The sequence below is a fragment of the Triticum aestivum genome, chromosome 4A (genome assembly GCF_018294505.1).
Source record: "Triticum aestivum cultivar Chinese Spring chromosome 4A, IWGSC CS RefSeq v2.1, whole genome shotgun sequence".
Taxonomy (NCBI): domain Eukaryota; kingdom Viridiplantae; phylum Streptophyta; class Magnoliopsida; order Poales; family Poaceae; genus Triticum; species Triticum aestivum.
Window position 1 is genome coordinate 739705335 of NC_057803.1, and position 15829 is coordinate 739721163.

At 44.1% G+C, this 15829-nt stretch overlaps 1 protein-coding gene across 1 annotated transcript; it reads left to right on the plus strand.

Moving 5' to 3' along the window:
- The first annotated feature begins 4787 nt into the window (after positions 1 to 4787).
- LOC123088482 (aspartic proteinase nepenthesin-1-like) lies at positions 4788 to 6356 on the plus strand. The gene has a single exon (XM_044510687.1). It carries the CDS (start codon positions 4827 to 4829, stop codon positions 6186 to 6188), a length of 1362 nt encoding a protein of 453 aa, XP_044366622.1. The 5' UTR covers positions 4788 to 4826; the 3' UTR covers positions 6189 to 6356.
- Positions 6357 to 15829: the final 9473 nt, after the last annotated feature.

Sequence of the window (15829 nt, forward strand, 5' to 3'; positions counted from 1 at the left end):
CACTGATGGCGGCGGATCTCGGCGGCATGGCGCTATGATGACTCGGCGTCCGATGCGTGGAGATGGACTCACACAGGAGGGTGACGCGGTCTGGCGTCGTGGTGGCGTCGACGGCAGCTAGACCGGGCAAGGTAAATGCAGCAGGACAGTTCTGAAAATGGATTGGTGGCAGGTGGCTGCGGCGGCCTCATACCCGGCAAGCGTCCTGGTTGAGGAGTGCACCGGACCGGTGGGTGCCCCATACCCAGCAGGCGTCCTGGATGGGACCTCGGGTCTTAGATGGTAGGTTTGGCTGCGAGGTCTGTTTAGTATTAGGCCTAGACTATCAGCATCCCTTCATCAATTGGATATGAGTAGCGACGATGTTGTCTAGACGGTGGCTTTAGTCTTACTGTTGTATTACTTTGTAAGGTCTTGTGTGAACAATTAATAAAATAGCCGCATGCATCATCCAGATGCAGAGGCCGGGGGTCTTCCTCCATTTCTAAAAAAATATATACTAAGAAAGATCTCGGCAACGTTCCTTGCTATGTGGCCTTTGTCGACGCGCTTACCGGCTAATGTGACGGATGTTGGTACATTTGCACTTTTCTGTTTGTAAAATAGAGAAAACCCAACGACTTCCATATAAGCCAAGGGGCCGTCATAAGGACCTCGGCTTCTGTTTGAATTAGATGTACCGCTGCCATACACCCCCGCCCCCCTCTGTTAGGGGCAGAACTAGTTGATGACATGGGTGTACATCTACACCCATTATTTTTGCAAAAAACTTGTGTGCTAAGGTATAATTCACATACAAAACACCATACATCAAGAAATTAGAGAAAAAAATGAGTAAAACTAAGAAATTAGTGACCCGTGCAAACTTTTAAATCACGGGCGGAAGTAGCGCGATCGCGGCTATATCGCATGCTGGCAGTCTCCCCGCGACGCAATCATTCTTTTGGAAAAATAGCAAATGATTTGTGAAGTGATGCATGTAATGGACGTGCTGTGATGTTGCTGTACTGTTATGCAGACATGAGGAACTTAAGTGTTGAACAGGTGATGTTAAGCTTTCTGCAGACCTTGAGAACTTAATTTTTTTTATATATATTTACGTGTTGAACTGGTGCCGACCTCTATTGTACTTGTCATGTCTGAAGTTATACAGAAAATCCCCAGTTTTTTAATACAAATATGGACATGTACTTGTTTTGAGCTGCGATATGCATGCACTTGTACCGTTCCCAACTTCCCACTAAATGTGTTAGCGGCCGCTATAACCGGCGATAGCGGCTGTAGCGTTTCCACGAGCGTGCCGCAAAATGAGTTAGCCCGCGGTTTAAAAGTTTGGACCTATGTACACCCATTGTTAAGATGTTGGCTCTGCCACTGCCCTTTTTCATCGCATGCATGCCGTGCTCAGTTAGAGTAGTATGTATTCTGCATTTTACATGCTTGCCAATCGAGAAGCCACCAAGATCAAGAATCAAGACCCAACTGTCAGGATCCAAGGATATTGGCAGGAGAAGATGCCAAATGCACTCAATGGTAGTGAGCCCGCGTAGGGCGCAAAACTTGGTGCCTGCATCTATGCATTAAGCCCACATCTCGCCCACCCAACCCGTGGACAGTGACATAAGAGTATGATTTTCCTGTATGCGCTCCAGTGCTCACGATGATGTTGCTATGGTGCTACTTTTTATCAAGGTGTCTTGTGTGGATATCATGAAAAGAAGGCACCTGCCATACTGAAGCTTGTCCTCCACCTGAGGGCGTGGACTGGGACCTTCCACGGGAGAACTACATGATGAAGTCCAAAGACGACGACGGTGTTAATTACTTGAATGTGTGGAATGCATTTGTGGACCTATGCACTAATATGTCATTTCAAGTTAAAGATACCTTGTCTTTTGTTCAAGGTGGTTTTATTACTTGAACGTATTTCGGACAACAATCTCCATTTCCTCTTCTCACATAGTTTGTGCTTCATTAGAAGCGTTATGTTCAAGTATGCAGTCTAATCAAATGCTTGGTAATGTGACAGCCTAGCACCCACTAGTAGTTAATGGAAACATTGCCACATTGTCAGTAAAAAGCCCAAATAATCATTGTTCATGTTCTTTGACTGGAAGATTCTTACCTTACCTTTCTGGGTGCAGACTATCTCTGGTGGGTCTTCAACCTACATTGCCTGGTAAGAATGAGAACATGTCCATTATTTTTGCAACATGTTTCTGGAAATATCATTAATATGTTAGTGAAATGTTGAAAAGTGAAACTAGCCACATCAACCTTTCTGGGAGTCAGTCCGACCAAATAACACAAAATATTTTTTGCTCGTTTTCGGCTACAGAGAACAACTGGAAATTAGGGCAATATCTAGTGAAAATGGGTTTTGAAGTTTCAAATGGAGTAAATGGCACTGGGTGTCACAAAATGCTTTCCCGCGCTCGAGGTGAGTTCGCGCTGATGTGGTGCATTTTCTTGCAACAAACACCCTAGGCTTCATTGTATGTTTTGTAAAGGTGTTCACATCTGCTATGGCCGATGCCTGCAAGCTATTCGACGAAATGTCAACTGCTCCAAGCGTCCCAGCTATGATCCACGGACTTGATGGGTACATCAGCGGCTTGCTGAGCGCGACCAGCTCTTCGTACTCTAGGTCGCTCACAAACGTGTCCGTCGATGTGTCGATGCCTTCAAAACCGACGATGTCGTAGCCGTGCGTACAACAAGTATCATGGTGGTACACCGATAACGATAAGGGCATGGATGATCTTTCCATCGTGTTCACGGGCGACACAACACGTGTCTTTAGCCTGGGGGACATCTTTTATTTCTTCCTCGCTTCCGGGATCCAGCCGTCTATCCTCGTCACTGGGCTGAGCACCGCCGCGAACACGACAGAAAAGGGCTTGTCATGAACGCCGGCCATGTCGCTGCAGGGACTCTCAAGATACTCACCGCGGCGGACCTGGTGGCTCTATGCGGACACGGGATCAACGCTGTGGTCGGGCAGCACAAGCCCGACAAAAAGACCAATCCATTGCACACAAGGAAATTGAACCTAATTCATGGTCCAACTTGGATTAGCTACCATTCACATGGAGACTTGTTATTTTTATTTCTCGAGCGTTGTCTTGAGTTTAGATTCGGAACCTTGTAACGTGGTAGATATGTGATGCTGCCTAAATCTATGATTTTCCTTTAAAATATTAAACACTTCTAGGTACGTAAATAGGGTAACCGATGTCCTCGTCTTACCACTTTCAAATTATCAGTAGAATATATTCATCATTTGTAGAGTAGTATATATTCTGCATTTTACATGCTTGCCAATCGAGAAGGCACCAAGATCAAGAATCAAGACCCACCCGCAAAAAAATAAGAATCAAGACCCAACTATGAGGATTTCAAGGATATTGGGCAGGCGAAGACGGAAATGGACTCAATGATAGTTATCCGGCATAGGGCACAAAACTTGGTGCCTGCATCTAGGCATTAAGCCCATTTCTCGCCCACCCAACCCGTGGACGGTGACATAAGAGAATGTGGTTTTCCTGTACGTGCGCCGGTGCTCACGATGATGTTGCTTTGGTGCTACTTCTTCTCGAGGTGTCTTGTGTGGATATTGTGAAAAGAAGGCACCTGCCATACCGAAGCTTGTCCTCCACCTGAGTGCGTGGAGTGGGACCTTGCAAGGGAGAGCTACTTGATGACCTCCGAATACGTCGACGGTGTCAGTGCACGGTATGCTAGCTATACATTTTCTCTACACGCATAATACATGAAAAAGCCCGGCCAATCCATGAACAGTGGCATAAGAGAATGTGGTTTTCTGTGTTTGCTTGAAGCCCAACCAATCCGTTTCGCGGTGATGTTGTTGTTGTGCTATTAGCAATCAAGATGTCTTGTGTGGATTTCATCACATACTAGAATTTATTTTTTGTTATATATTATCAGCTGCATAAACATTTGGGCCACTATAGTCCTTGAGTTCCTGGAAAATGAAAAGAAATATTTCAAAGTATACATCAATTGAAATAACCACACATACGTTTTCGATAGAATTGACGACAATTGTGCTAACTATGGTACTAACTAATTAAAGAGGGAACGGCCACAAACTCTGGTCTTTTTACATGAAAAATAAAGTAAAGATTTGCAGTCGTTTCAGTGGTAAAGCGCTCTATATTCCTTCTGAACCTGATGTTGCCACCGTTCTATGTGTTTGTCTCCTAGTTTTCTAAGTTCCTTGTGCACACCACATAAGAATCCAGGATATGAACTGTGTGGGATGCACAAGCTACTTAATTTGACAAATGTGAGTGGGATGAGGAGTGGGATTGGGAGTGCAACATGGACGTTTCCTTATTCCGCATTTCTTATTGTCAAATGCTTACTTTTGCTCTGACTGGAGAACCAGTTGATGCAAAATCAGGGTGCATGATTAGTGGATCTTGTGCGAACGGCATGAGTTAGGATTTAGTTAATTGTGATTAACAAGTGATAATCCTTGCTCTGTCTAACTGACATGTGGTTGCTGATTCGGAACCTATCACAACGGTTTATTGGGTATAAATAAGTGATCAGTCATCATCAATGAAGGAGACAATCATTACAGAGCTGGTGCTTGAACGAGGAATCTTTCATCAACAACAACTGAGAAAGTGACTTGGAGGATTTCATCTGTAGTTATGTATGTTTTCGTGGATTTTTTCGCAAAGTTGGCTTGCACTCCATCGCTATATATAGTAGTAAGTTCAACATTCTTATCCTCAACAAACAAGTAACCAAATAAACAACCGTGCCACCCAGTGCAGAACAGTGCTAGTGTGTGCATGATGAAGGACATGTCAATGCTGCAACTTCTACTCTATGTTTTGTTCCTGACGGTCTTGTCAGCCTGGTCGGCGACTGGCCACGTGGCTGTGCGCGCCCACCTCACACACATCGACAACGCCCGTGGCTTGAGCAAGCATGACCTGCTCCACCGGATGGCCGCTCGGACGAGGGCCCGCGTAGTCAAGCGGTGGTCACCTCCGAGGCCGCGGCCGGGCGGCGGTGCCAATGACACAGGGGTGATTGCCTCGGTGTCCCGTGGCACCGTTGGCGACCAGAATTCCGATTCCGAGTACCTCATCCACTTTAGCATCGGCACGCCGCCGCAGCGGGTGGTGCTGGCTCTCGACACCAGCAGCGACTTCATCTGGACGCAGTGCGGTTGCAAGTCCTGCTTCAACCAGCCGTTCCTGCCCGTTGACACCTCCGCCTCCACCACCCACGCCGATGTCTCGTGCTTCGACCGTGTCTGCGCGTGGGGAGGCCTCCCGCTCTCCGGGTGCACCGTCAACGACAACTTCTGCTTCTACGTTCACTCCTATGGTGACAACTCGTTCACGACGGGCAAGCTCTCTGAGGACACCTTCACCTTCCAGGCGGCAAGTGGGAAGGCCGTCGCCATGCCCAGCCTCCGATTTGGCTGTGGCATGTACAACATCGGCAATTTCAAAACAAACGAGTCCGGCATCGCTGGCTTTGGCCGCGGGAAGATGTCTCTGCCGTCGCAGCTCAAGGTCCCGAGTTTCTCCTACTGCTTTACGAGCATGGTAGAGTCCGGGAACAGCCCCATGTTCTTGGGCACATATGGCAACCTTAGAGCGCAAGCCACGGGGCCAACCCAATCGACCCCGTTCGCCCGAAGCCCCGCGGGTCGGACCAGCTCGCTGTACTACCTTTCGCTCAAAGGCGTCACTGTGGGCAACAGGCGGCTGCCGTTCGACGCGTCCACGTTCGGGCTCAGGCGCGATGGCTCTGGCGGGACGATCATCGACTCCGGTACCGGCATCACGACATTTCCGCGGGCCGTGTTCCGGACACTCCGGGAGGCGTTCGTGTCGCAGGTGTCGCTGCCTGTCGCCGACAGGTCCGCCGACGACCCGGATAGCATGTTGTGCTTCTCCACCTATAGCATCCCGGACATACCGGAGCTGATCCTCCACCTGGAGGGCGCAGACTGGCAACTTCCGCGAGAGAACTACGTGCTGGATTTCGCCGACGACACCACGTGTGTGGTGATAAATTCGGGGGGCGACAGCGACGTGACGATCATAGGCAACTTCCAGCAGCAGAACATGCACATCGCCTACGACCTGGGGAGCAACAAGCTCTTCTTCGCGGCCGCGCGCTGCGACAAGCTGTGAGTCGTGGATTTATGTATGCGTCCACACGTGTACTACTGTGTACACTTCTACGTATGTATACCTACATATGTAAGTACTGGTTACATTGCAGGTAAAAAACGGAGCACAAAGGAACATGTGTTCCGTACGTAGCAGTACTTACTAAATAAACAAGGGGAGAAACTATGTTATTTGACTATATATATATATATATATATATATATATATATATATATATATATATCTAGTCTTGTCGTGGCAAGCAGTGGTCATGTTCTCATGCTACGAAAAACAGTTTCATTATGGAATGGAATTAGACGGTACCCCGCGCTCCGGAAACTCATATCATTATACATGAGGAAGATTGTGGAGTGAAAATAAGTGAATGATGAAAAATATAGGTTTATTTGAACTTTTGATGGTTATAGGAAGATTATTTAGTGAAAATAAGTAAACAAAGAATATATTTTTGAACCTTTGTTGGTATTTTGTGAAAATTCAGAGAAATAGTACATCAGAGTATCTCCTTATTTCCGTAATTACAACGCAACGCCCTTTTGCAGGGAATTAAATTGCATCGATAACATGAAAAAATAGAAAATATATTTTGATGAGAATTTTACTGAAAACATGGCCAAAGCCCAGTCTAAAGCTGAATATTTCACTGAACAAAGGCACAATCAATGCCCAACACAAAAGCACTATTTCTTGTCAGAGATATTTGAGATAGGTGCCACTTTTCTAGTTTGTAATCTTTAGCCTTTTTTTCTTCAACTTGTACCTCTTTGGTTGCACCCCCATCAACCATTGTAACTTATTGTTTGCCCTTTTATAATGAACTAGCACATATGCCTAGTGTTGCAGCGGGAGAGATATTTTTTTTGATAACTAGTGAGAGAGATAAATTATGTGTTCTCCCGCATAGGATGAGCAAAATTCAAGAACAATGGACACATGTTCCCTTTTGACTCGTCGACCCACATGTTGTCTCTCCTAGGACGTCTTGGGTGGTTCCTCAGTCCTCCCTCATAGCTACCCCCAGCTTGCCTACCACCATCCCCCTCCCTCGTAATTCCACGAAGTCACCCGTGGTAAAGTTACCATGTATCCTCTTCGACCCACATGTTGTCTCCCCTAGGGCGTCTCGGACGGTTCCTCACCCGTAGCTACCCTCAGCTTGCCTACCACCATCCCTCTCCCTCATCGCTGCTCGAAGTCACCGGTGAGAAAGTTACCATGCACCTTCGTCCGCGTTGGATGGCGCAAGGCCGCTATTATTGTGGGGAGGAGATTGTGATTAGTGAATTAGTATAGTTGTTTGGCGGAAGGCTGCAAGCTAGCTAGCTTATTGTGGCAGAAGACACGTAGCTAGCTAGCCAAACGTGATTAAGCATAGATTGCTAGCCAAACGCTGATTAGAGAAGTCACGTATTTGGCGGAAGGGTTGTTTGGCGAAGCAACACTCGTGGATGAATGCATTTGACGGAACCTACACATGTTACTAGATGTAAGTATTGGGCAGAAGCTACACAACTATGTGGATGCATTTAGTGGAAGCTACGTAGGAGTCAACTTGCTTCGACCACTCTCTCCTATGACAACGTAACCGGATGGATTATTAATTGCAACGCATAAATCCTACTTTATTAGCAAAATCCACGCATAACCAGGCAGTTCATTCTTTATCAGTGTTTATTCTCTTTAATTATTTCAGTGCTCAGGTGCCCACAATTCATCTTAATTATAGCCAAACCACCATATACTCTTTTATTCATATGTGTCTACAATTTATTTCAATTATAGCCAACAAGCATATTCTCTTTTATCATCAAATAGCATGTGGGGCGCACAACCGTTCACATCTGGGCCTGCCCCTTAGCTGGCACCAAAACGACCTATATTTGCAAGGCACGATATAAATACAAGAAAATGATGAGTTGAAGGATCGAACTCACAACCTCAAAAACTTGACCACGGCCTACTAGCCACTCGAACAAATGGGTCCATCTAACCAATGGCCAGCCCAAATTTTTAAGAACATGTTGCAACGTCAGATTCAAAACATTTTTTTCCAGAATTTTCCAAAAGTAAATTAATATTTATGAATTGTCGAATATTTTTGGAAACACGAACAATTTTATATACCCCGGACAGTTTTCAAAATACGAACCATTTCAACAATTTCGTTCATTTTTGTAAAAAAAACTGAACATCATTTGAATTAGGTATATTTTTAAAAAAAATCATAAACATTTTTTATAACATGAACCTTTTGAAAAAAGCCAAACATTTATTGAATGTGTGAGCATGTTTTGAACATTGAGAGCAATTTTAGAAGATGTGATTTTTAACTAAGAACATTATTTTGAATTTGTGAACATTTCGCTTAAACAAGAATATTTTTAGAATCTGGCATTTTGATTTTTAACCATGAACCTTGTGAACAATTTTGATTTGAAATGCAACTTATTTTGAAAATCTTGATTTTTTTTGTAATAGACAAACATTTTGTAGGAAACATGGGAACATTTTTTAATTTTGAACACATTTAGAAAAATTAAAGTTTTGAACATTTTAAAAAACTGGAATAACATTTTGAAGTTCTGTTTTTTTCTAAAATATGAAGAAAAAATTGTAATTCTGGACTTTTTTAAGATTTTAATTTACAAAAATAGAAATAAAAAATTGATAGGAAAAAGAATCCGGAATTAAAAGAGAAAGTAACAGGAAAGATTAGAGACAGAACACAGAAAAAATGGGTCGGCCCAGTCTTGGGCGTCCTGTGCGATGATCTGACTATTTGACGCTGCATACGGTAAATAGGCTTTCATATCTGTGTGGGCAGATAAATAAGTGAGCTTGCTTCGACGGGACACAGCGCGCACGGCCCATGTACGAATTTTTTTCCTCTCTTCTAGCATACGGATGCACAAAAATTTAGTACCACCTCGGATAAAGAAAAACCTTACGTCGGTGAACGGACGAAAAAATCGGCAGAACGTACCATGCTTAATTAGTAAAAGAAAAGGTAGATATAGAACTGACAAACAACATGGTTTTACCCCTACTGTATTATAGTCAAAGAAAATTGTAATAGGAGCAGAATCCATTCAAAAGTGAAAGCACAAAATATAAAAAGATATCCAACAATAACACATCCATACATAGTTTGTACATGACCACGGGCTACATCTCAATCGCTAAAAAGGGTGATTGTAGAGTAATACTCATCAGGTCCGCACAACACACATGTATATCTTCCACTAGAAACCCTCACAAAAACAATTTCTTCCATTAAAAAGGCATATGCCTTCAGGGGAAGAACATAGGCGTGAAGATCTGGACAAGTAAATGGCGAGAACAGTCTCATCTTCCTGCCCTTTCTGTGGCGACAGAGGCCCTACTTCGATTGGTATCAGGTTGTCATGTTGCTCCCACTCCATCAGATGGTGTTCATTGCTATCTAAAAGCAAGCACTACTAGAATCACCATTTATGCCAAGTTTCAAAGAAACTCGGCAGATCTTCACCGAGTGTCAAATTTGGCGCAATGCACTCGGCTGGACGGGACCCGGCAATCACTAATACTGATGAGTGTTTTCTATCACGAACTCAGTGAATATATAAACAATGTTTGCCGAGAGCCGGCCAGAAAAAACTCGGCGAACCACATCATCAGAGTGGACGAGCTATTAACGGAAGTGCCGCGTGGTACAACAGTTTACCGAGTTTTGCTCAGCTAAACTCGGTGAAGCCTGACCAATTGGAATAATCCATGTGGCACAACACATTACTAGTACAAAATATCTACAGGGTTATTTATCCAGCAGAACTGCGCAATCTGTTTGTTGAGTCCCACACTCGGAAAATTACAAACCAATTATGCCGCACCACGTGGCACAGCGTTATTACCTAGTGCCAAACTTCGCACAGTTCTTAAAAGAGTCAATTACACCACTGGTGCCACAACTTGGCTTGAAAAATCAGTTTAGTGCTAAAACTTGCGGCGTACATTGAACTGGTGCCAGAACTTGGCATTGGCGTGCATATACAGTGCAAATTATATTTTTATACGAACATGTTGCTGATTAGGCGCGCCAACGTGGCATGGGCCTCTGCTGTCAGCGACTGCATGCGTGTGCTTGCTATTCTGCAGAAAGCACCTTGGAAATTATTTTCTCACGAAAAAGACCCTGTCAGCGACAGATATTTTCCTCACAGACGGAGGCGCGTGGGGTCCATCTTTCAGCCACACATACTATTGTGTAAAAAAAATTCTCACGAAAGAGACCCTGTCAGCGACCGATATTTTCGTCACAGACGGAGGCGCGTGGGGTCCATCTTTCAGCAACCCATACTATCGTGCAAAAAAAATTCTCACGAAAGAGACCCTGTCAACCCATACACCAGACAACGATGTTGTAATAAACTAACACAAAACCTATATAACGCTTCGACTTAAGTGGGCTGGAGTTCCAGTGGCCCATTTTGCACAGTTATTTCTTAAAAAATACATGCAAACTGTAATCGTGTGTTATAAAGAAAATAAATTTCAGAATAACAATGATCACTTTTATATACTACATATTTTTTAATTAAAATCACGAATATTTTAACTTATATTACCATTTATCATGAAATAAAATATATAATTATATGTATTAATACTTGAATCTTTTTATAATGTAATATTATTCTATATTATTATTATTATTATTATTTATAGCATACGAATATAATTTACATATATTCTATAAATTCCTAAAAAAAGTAATGCTGCTGAGTGGTGTGGTGGCCACTCACACATGTTGACTACATGTCGCTGCTTCTAATCCCAGCCAACTATTTTTACATTATATGAATATATACTTTTGAAAGCATGAACACTTATATATACTACATGAATAATTTGTTAAAACTGTCAATATATTAAAACTTATTTAGGAATTTATGGAAATATATAGTAACTAAAAAACTTTCTTAAAACATGAACACTTTTACACACTACATTAATATTGTTTTAAAACATTGAACATTTTTAAACTTATATAAGCATTTATTCATTTTTTTAAAAACATTAATATTTTTATATTGTTAATATTGTGAACAATTTTAAACTTATATAAGCATTTACTGAATATATGTTTTTATTCAATATGCAAATTATCGCATGAAGAGTTTTAAAATTCATAATTTATGGTATGGATAAATTTTAAATCAATAAATGATTTTATAGCTTATATATATTATTTATAACACACTATTATAATTTACATATATTGAGTAAATTTCGGGCAAAAACACAATGCAAAATGGGATGCATGCACAGCAGCCCACTTAATAGTCAGAGAATATATATAACTAGCAGCAGCATCCTGTTTAGCAGTGCCCTCCTGCATCCTACATGTTAGCTATTCGAGTATCCCGCGCGCACGCTGCTTTTTTCAATTATTAGTGTGACGCTGATAAATGGACCCTTATGGCCGCGGCAGGGTCTTTTTTTGAGAAAAAAATTCTGAGTTTTTTTGTTTGCAAAGTAGCAGGCCACACGTCCACTTTGCCGTCCAGACGCTGACAGCGGGCCCTATGCCACGTTGGCATGCCTCATCAGCACCTTATTCGTACAACAACGTGATTTGCACCGTATATGCACGTCAAAGCCAAGTTGTAGCACCAGTTCAATGTATGTCGCAAGTTTTAGCACTAAACCGACTTTTCGCGTCAAGCTGTGGTACTAGGGGTGTAATTGACTCTTCTTAAAAATAGAAACTCGACAAAAACTTTGTCGAGTTTGAACCTCGGCAGTCAACATCCAGTAAGGGCACTCCTCGTGGCACTTCGCCATTACCCAGTGCCGTATTTCATCAAGTTTGTCACGAAGGAAACTGGCAAACATCTTTCAACATACCGAGTTTTTTGACAATATGAACTCAGTGAATATTTGACAGCTGACTAGCAAATTGTATGTTTGACGAGTTCCACACTCGATGAAGTTTGATAACCGACTGGCAAATTGTTTCTTTGCCGAGTTCTGAACTCGGCAAAGAGCATATTTGTTTTTTATATATATTGTTGGCAGACCTGCATGGAAATAAACACATATATATCTTTGCTCACATTATTGGAATAAATATTGCATCACATACGAACACCGGAAGTTAATAACAACATAAGTTTGCGGATGTTGAAGTCACATAATTAACTAGTCAAAAGCATACATCACAATATCATCACAATAAACATACAAAGTTCATAAACATCATAAAAAAAATTGGAGACTACAACCACGACGTGAACTCAAGGGGATGCTTCCTCGGTGCCTCTATGGTTCGCAATCATTGGGCTATCCATGTACATGAACGAGACGAACTTGACACTCGATGAACAATCATTGATTGATGAAATGCAATCTATGTGCCCAACAACCTGAAACAACTAGGCTCACCTATGTGCCTAACAACCTATACTAAGCAAGATAAACAACTAAGTGATAGCAAGATATATGATAAGAAACAATATGGATATCACAAAGTAAAGTGCACAAGTAAAGGGCTTGGGTAGGAGATAATCTAGGCATGCATAGACAATGATGTATCTCGAAGTTCACACCCTTGCGGATGCTAATCTTCGTTTGGAGCGGTGTGGAGGCACAATGCTCCCCAAGAAGTTACTAGGGCCACCATAATCTCGTCACGCCCTCGCATAATGCAAGATGTTGTAATTCCACTAAGGGACCCTTGAGGGAGGTCACCCAACCTGTACAAATGGCAACCCTTGGGGGCGGTCACTGGATCCCGTACAAATTGCTCGGGTCAATCTCCACAACTTAATTGGAGACCCAACGCTTGCCCGGAGATGTACACCACAATGATTGAGCTCCGAGACACCACCAACAGTCTAGGGCATCCAAGCACCCAAGAGAAACAAGCTCTAGGGTACCAAGCACCCAAGAGTAAAAAACTACTCAACTTCACTTCCACGTATCACCATGGAGAACTTAAACCGATGCACCAAATGCAATGGCAAGGGCACACGGAGTCCCAAGTCTCTCACTCTCAAATCCCACCAAAGCAACGAAAGCTATGGAGGAATATGCGAGGAAGAACAAGAAGGAGAACACCAAGAAATCCAAGATCTAGATCCAAGGGGTTCCCCTCACATAGAGGAGAAAGTGGCCGGTGGAAATGTGGATCTAGATCTCCTCTTCCTTTTCCCTCACAAACTAGCAAGAATCATTGGAGGGATTAAGAGATAAAAACCTCGAAGAAGGTTAACAATGGTGGCAAAACACAAGCTCAAAGGATAAGAACCATTTGGGAAGAAGACCCCCTTTTATAGGAGAGCAAAAATCAAATTGTTATGCCCTTAGCCCGCACACAAGCGGTACTACCGCTCAGATGAGCGATACTACCGCTTGGGGCGGTAGTTCTAGGTGTAGCACTGAGAGAATGCAAGTTCAGGCGCAGTAGTTCCGCCGGAGCGGAACTACCATCCTTATAGGCGGTACTATCGCTTAGTGTCTCTGGACATAGACAGCTAGCGGCAGTAGAGGAAGGGTAGGACGGTAGTATTGCATACAGCGGTACTACCGCGCCCTACTACCATGGAGGCTGCGAGGGACTACAGAAGTAAGAATATAGGTGGTAGTGTGACGGTAGTCGACAGCGGAAGTACAGCGTCACACGGTACTATCGCTGGGCATGTGCGATACTACTGTCTAAAAGGTACTACCGTGCTCAACTGCTCCCCTACTGCTACCAAAGCAAAAACAAGTCCAGAAGCCCAAAAAGAAGCGGTAGTGCCTGCAGCAGTACCGCGCAAGTGGTACTACCACTACCCAGGGCGGCACTACCGCTAGAGAGCTTCAAAATAGCCCAAGCAAATAGAAGGATGCAAAAAAATAGAACTGCCATAACTTCTTCATATGAGCTCTGAATTGAGAAAAGTCAAGGTTGTTGCATAGAAGACGACGAGTACTATCCAAACAGCCAAAGGTATAAAGATGTGACACCTCTATGAATGGAGTGTTGGGGAACGTAGCACAAATTTAATATTTTCTACGCAACACCAAGAACAATCTATGGAGATTCTAGCAACAAGAGAGGGAGAGGATGAGCATCTTCATACCCTTGAAGATCGCTAAGCGGAAGCGTTACAAGAACGCGGTTGATGGAGTCGTACTCGCGGCGATTCAAATCGCGGAAGATCCGATTTACCGCCGAACGGACGACACCTCCGCGTTCAACACACGTACAGCCCGGGGACGTCTCCTACTTCTTGATCCAGCAAGGGGAGAGGAGAAGTTGAGGGAGAACTCCGACAGCACGACGGCATGATTGTGGTGGAGCTCGTGGTATTTCTGCAGGGCTTCGCCAAGCACTACGGAGGAGGAGGAAGAGTCGGAGGAGGGAGGGGCTGCGCCAAAAGCAAGGGTGATGCAGCCCTCCCCCCCCCTCTATTTATAGGGTGAAGGGGAGAGGGGTTCGGCCCCTCTAGATCCCATCTAGAGGGGGGGGGCAGGAGGGGGAGACTTGCCCCCCAAGCAAGGTGGAGGCGCCCCCCTCCCCTAGGGTTTCCAAAGCCTAGGCGCCTTGGGCCCCTGGGGGGCACACCAGCTCACTAGGGGGCTGGTTTCCTCCCATATTCAGCCATTAAGTCCTCTGGGGCAGGTGGCCCCACCCGGTGGACCCCCGGACAGCTTTCGGTGATCCCGGTACAATACCGATAACCCCCGAAACCATTCCGGCGATTGAAACTGGACTTCCCATATATAAATCTTCACCTCCGGACCATTCCGGAACTCCTCGTGACGTCCGGGATCTCATCCGGGACTCCGGACAACCTTCAGTAACCACATACAATTTCCCATAACAACTCTAGCGTCACCGAACCTTAAGTGTGTGGACCCTACGGGTTCGGGAATCATGCAGACATGACCGAGACGTTCTCTGGCCAATAACCAATAGAGGGATCTGGATACCCATGTTGCCTCCCACATGTTCCATGATGATCTCATCGGATGAACCACGATGTCGGGGATTCAATCAATCCCGTATACAATTCCCTTTGTCAATCGGTACGTTACTTGCCCGAGATTCGATCGTCGGTATCCCAATACCTCGTTCAATCTCGTTACCGGCAAGTCACTTTACTCGTTCGATAATGCATGATCCCGTGACCAACTACTTAGTCACATCGAGCTCATTATGATGATGCATTACCGAGTGGGCCCAGAGATACCTCTCCATCATATGGAGTGACAAATCCCAGTCTCGATTCGTGCCAACCCAACAGACACTTTCGGAGATACCTGTAGTGCACCTTTATAGCCACCCAATTACGTTGTGACGTTTGGTACACCTAAAGCATTCCTACGGTATCCGGGGGTTGCACAATCTCATGGTCTAAGGAAATGATACTTGACATTAGAAAAGCTTTAGCAAACGAACTACATGATCTTGTGCTATGCTTAGGATTGGGTCTTGTCCATCACATCATTCTCCTCATGATGTGATCCTGTTATCAATGACATCCAATGTCCATGGTCAGGAAACCATGACCATCTGTTGATCAACGAGCTAGTCAACTAGAGGCTCACTAGGGACATGTTGTGGTCTATGTATTCACACATGTATTGCGGTTTCCGGTCAATACAATTATAGC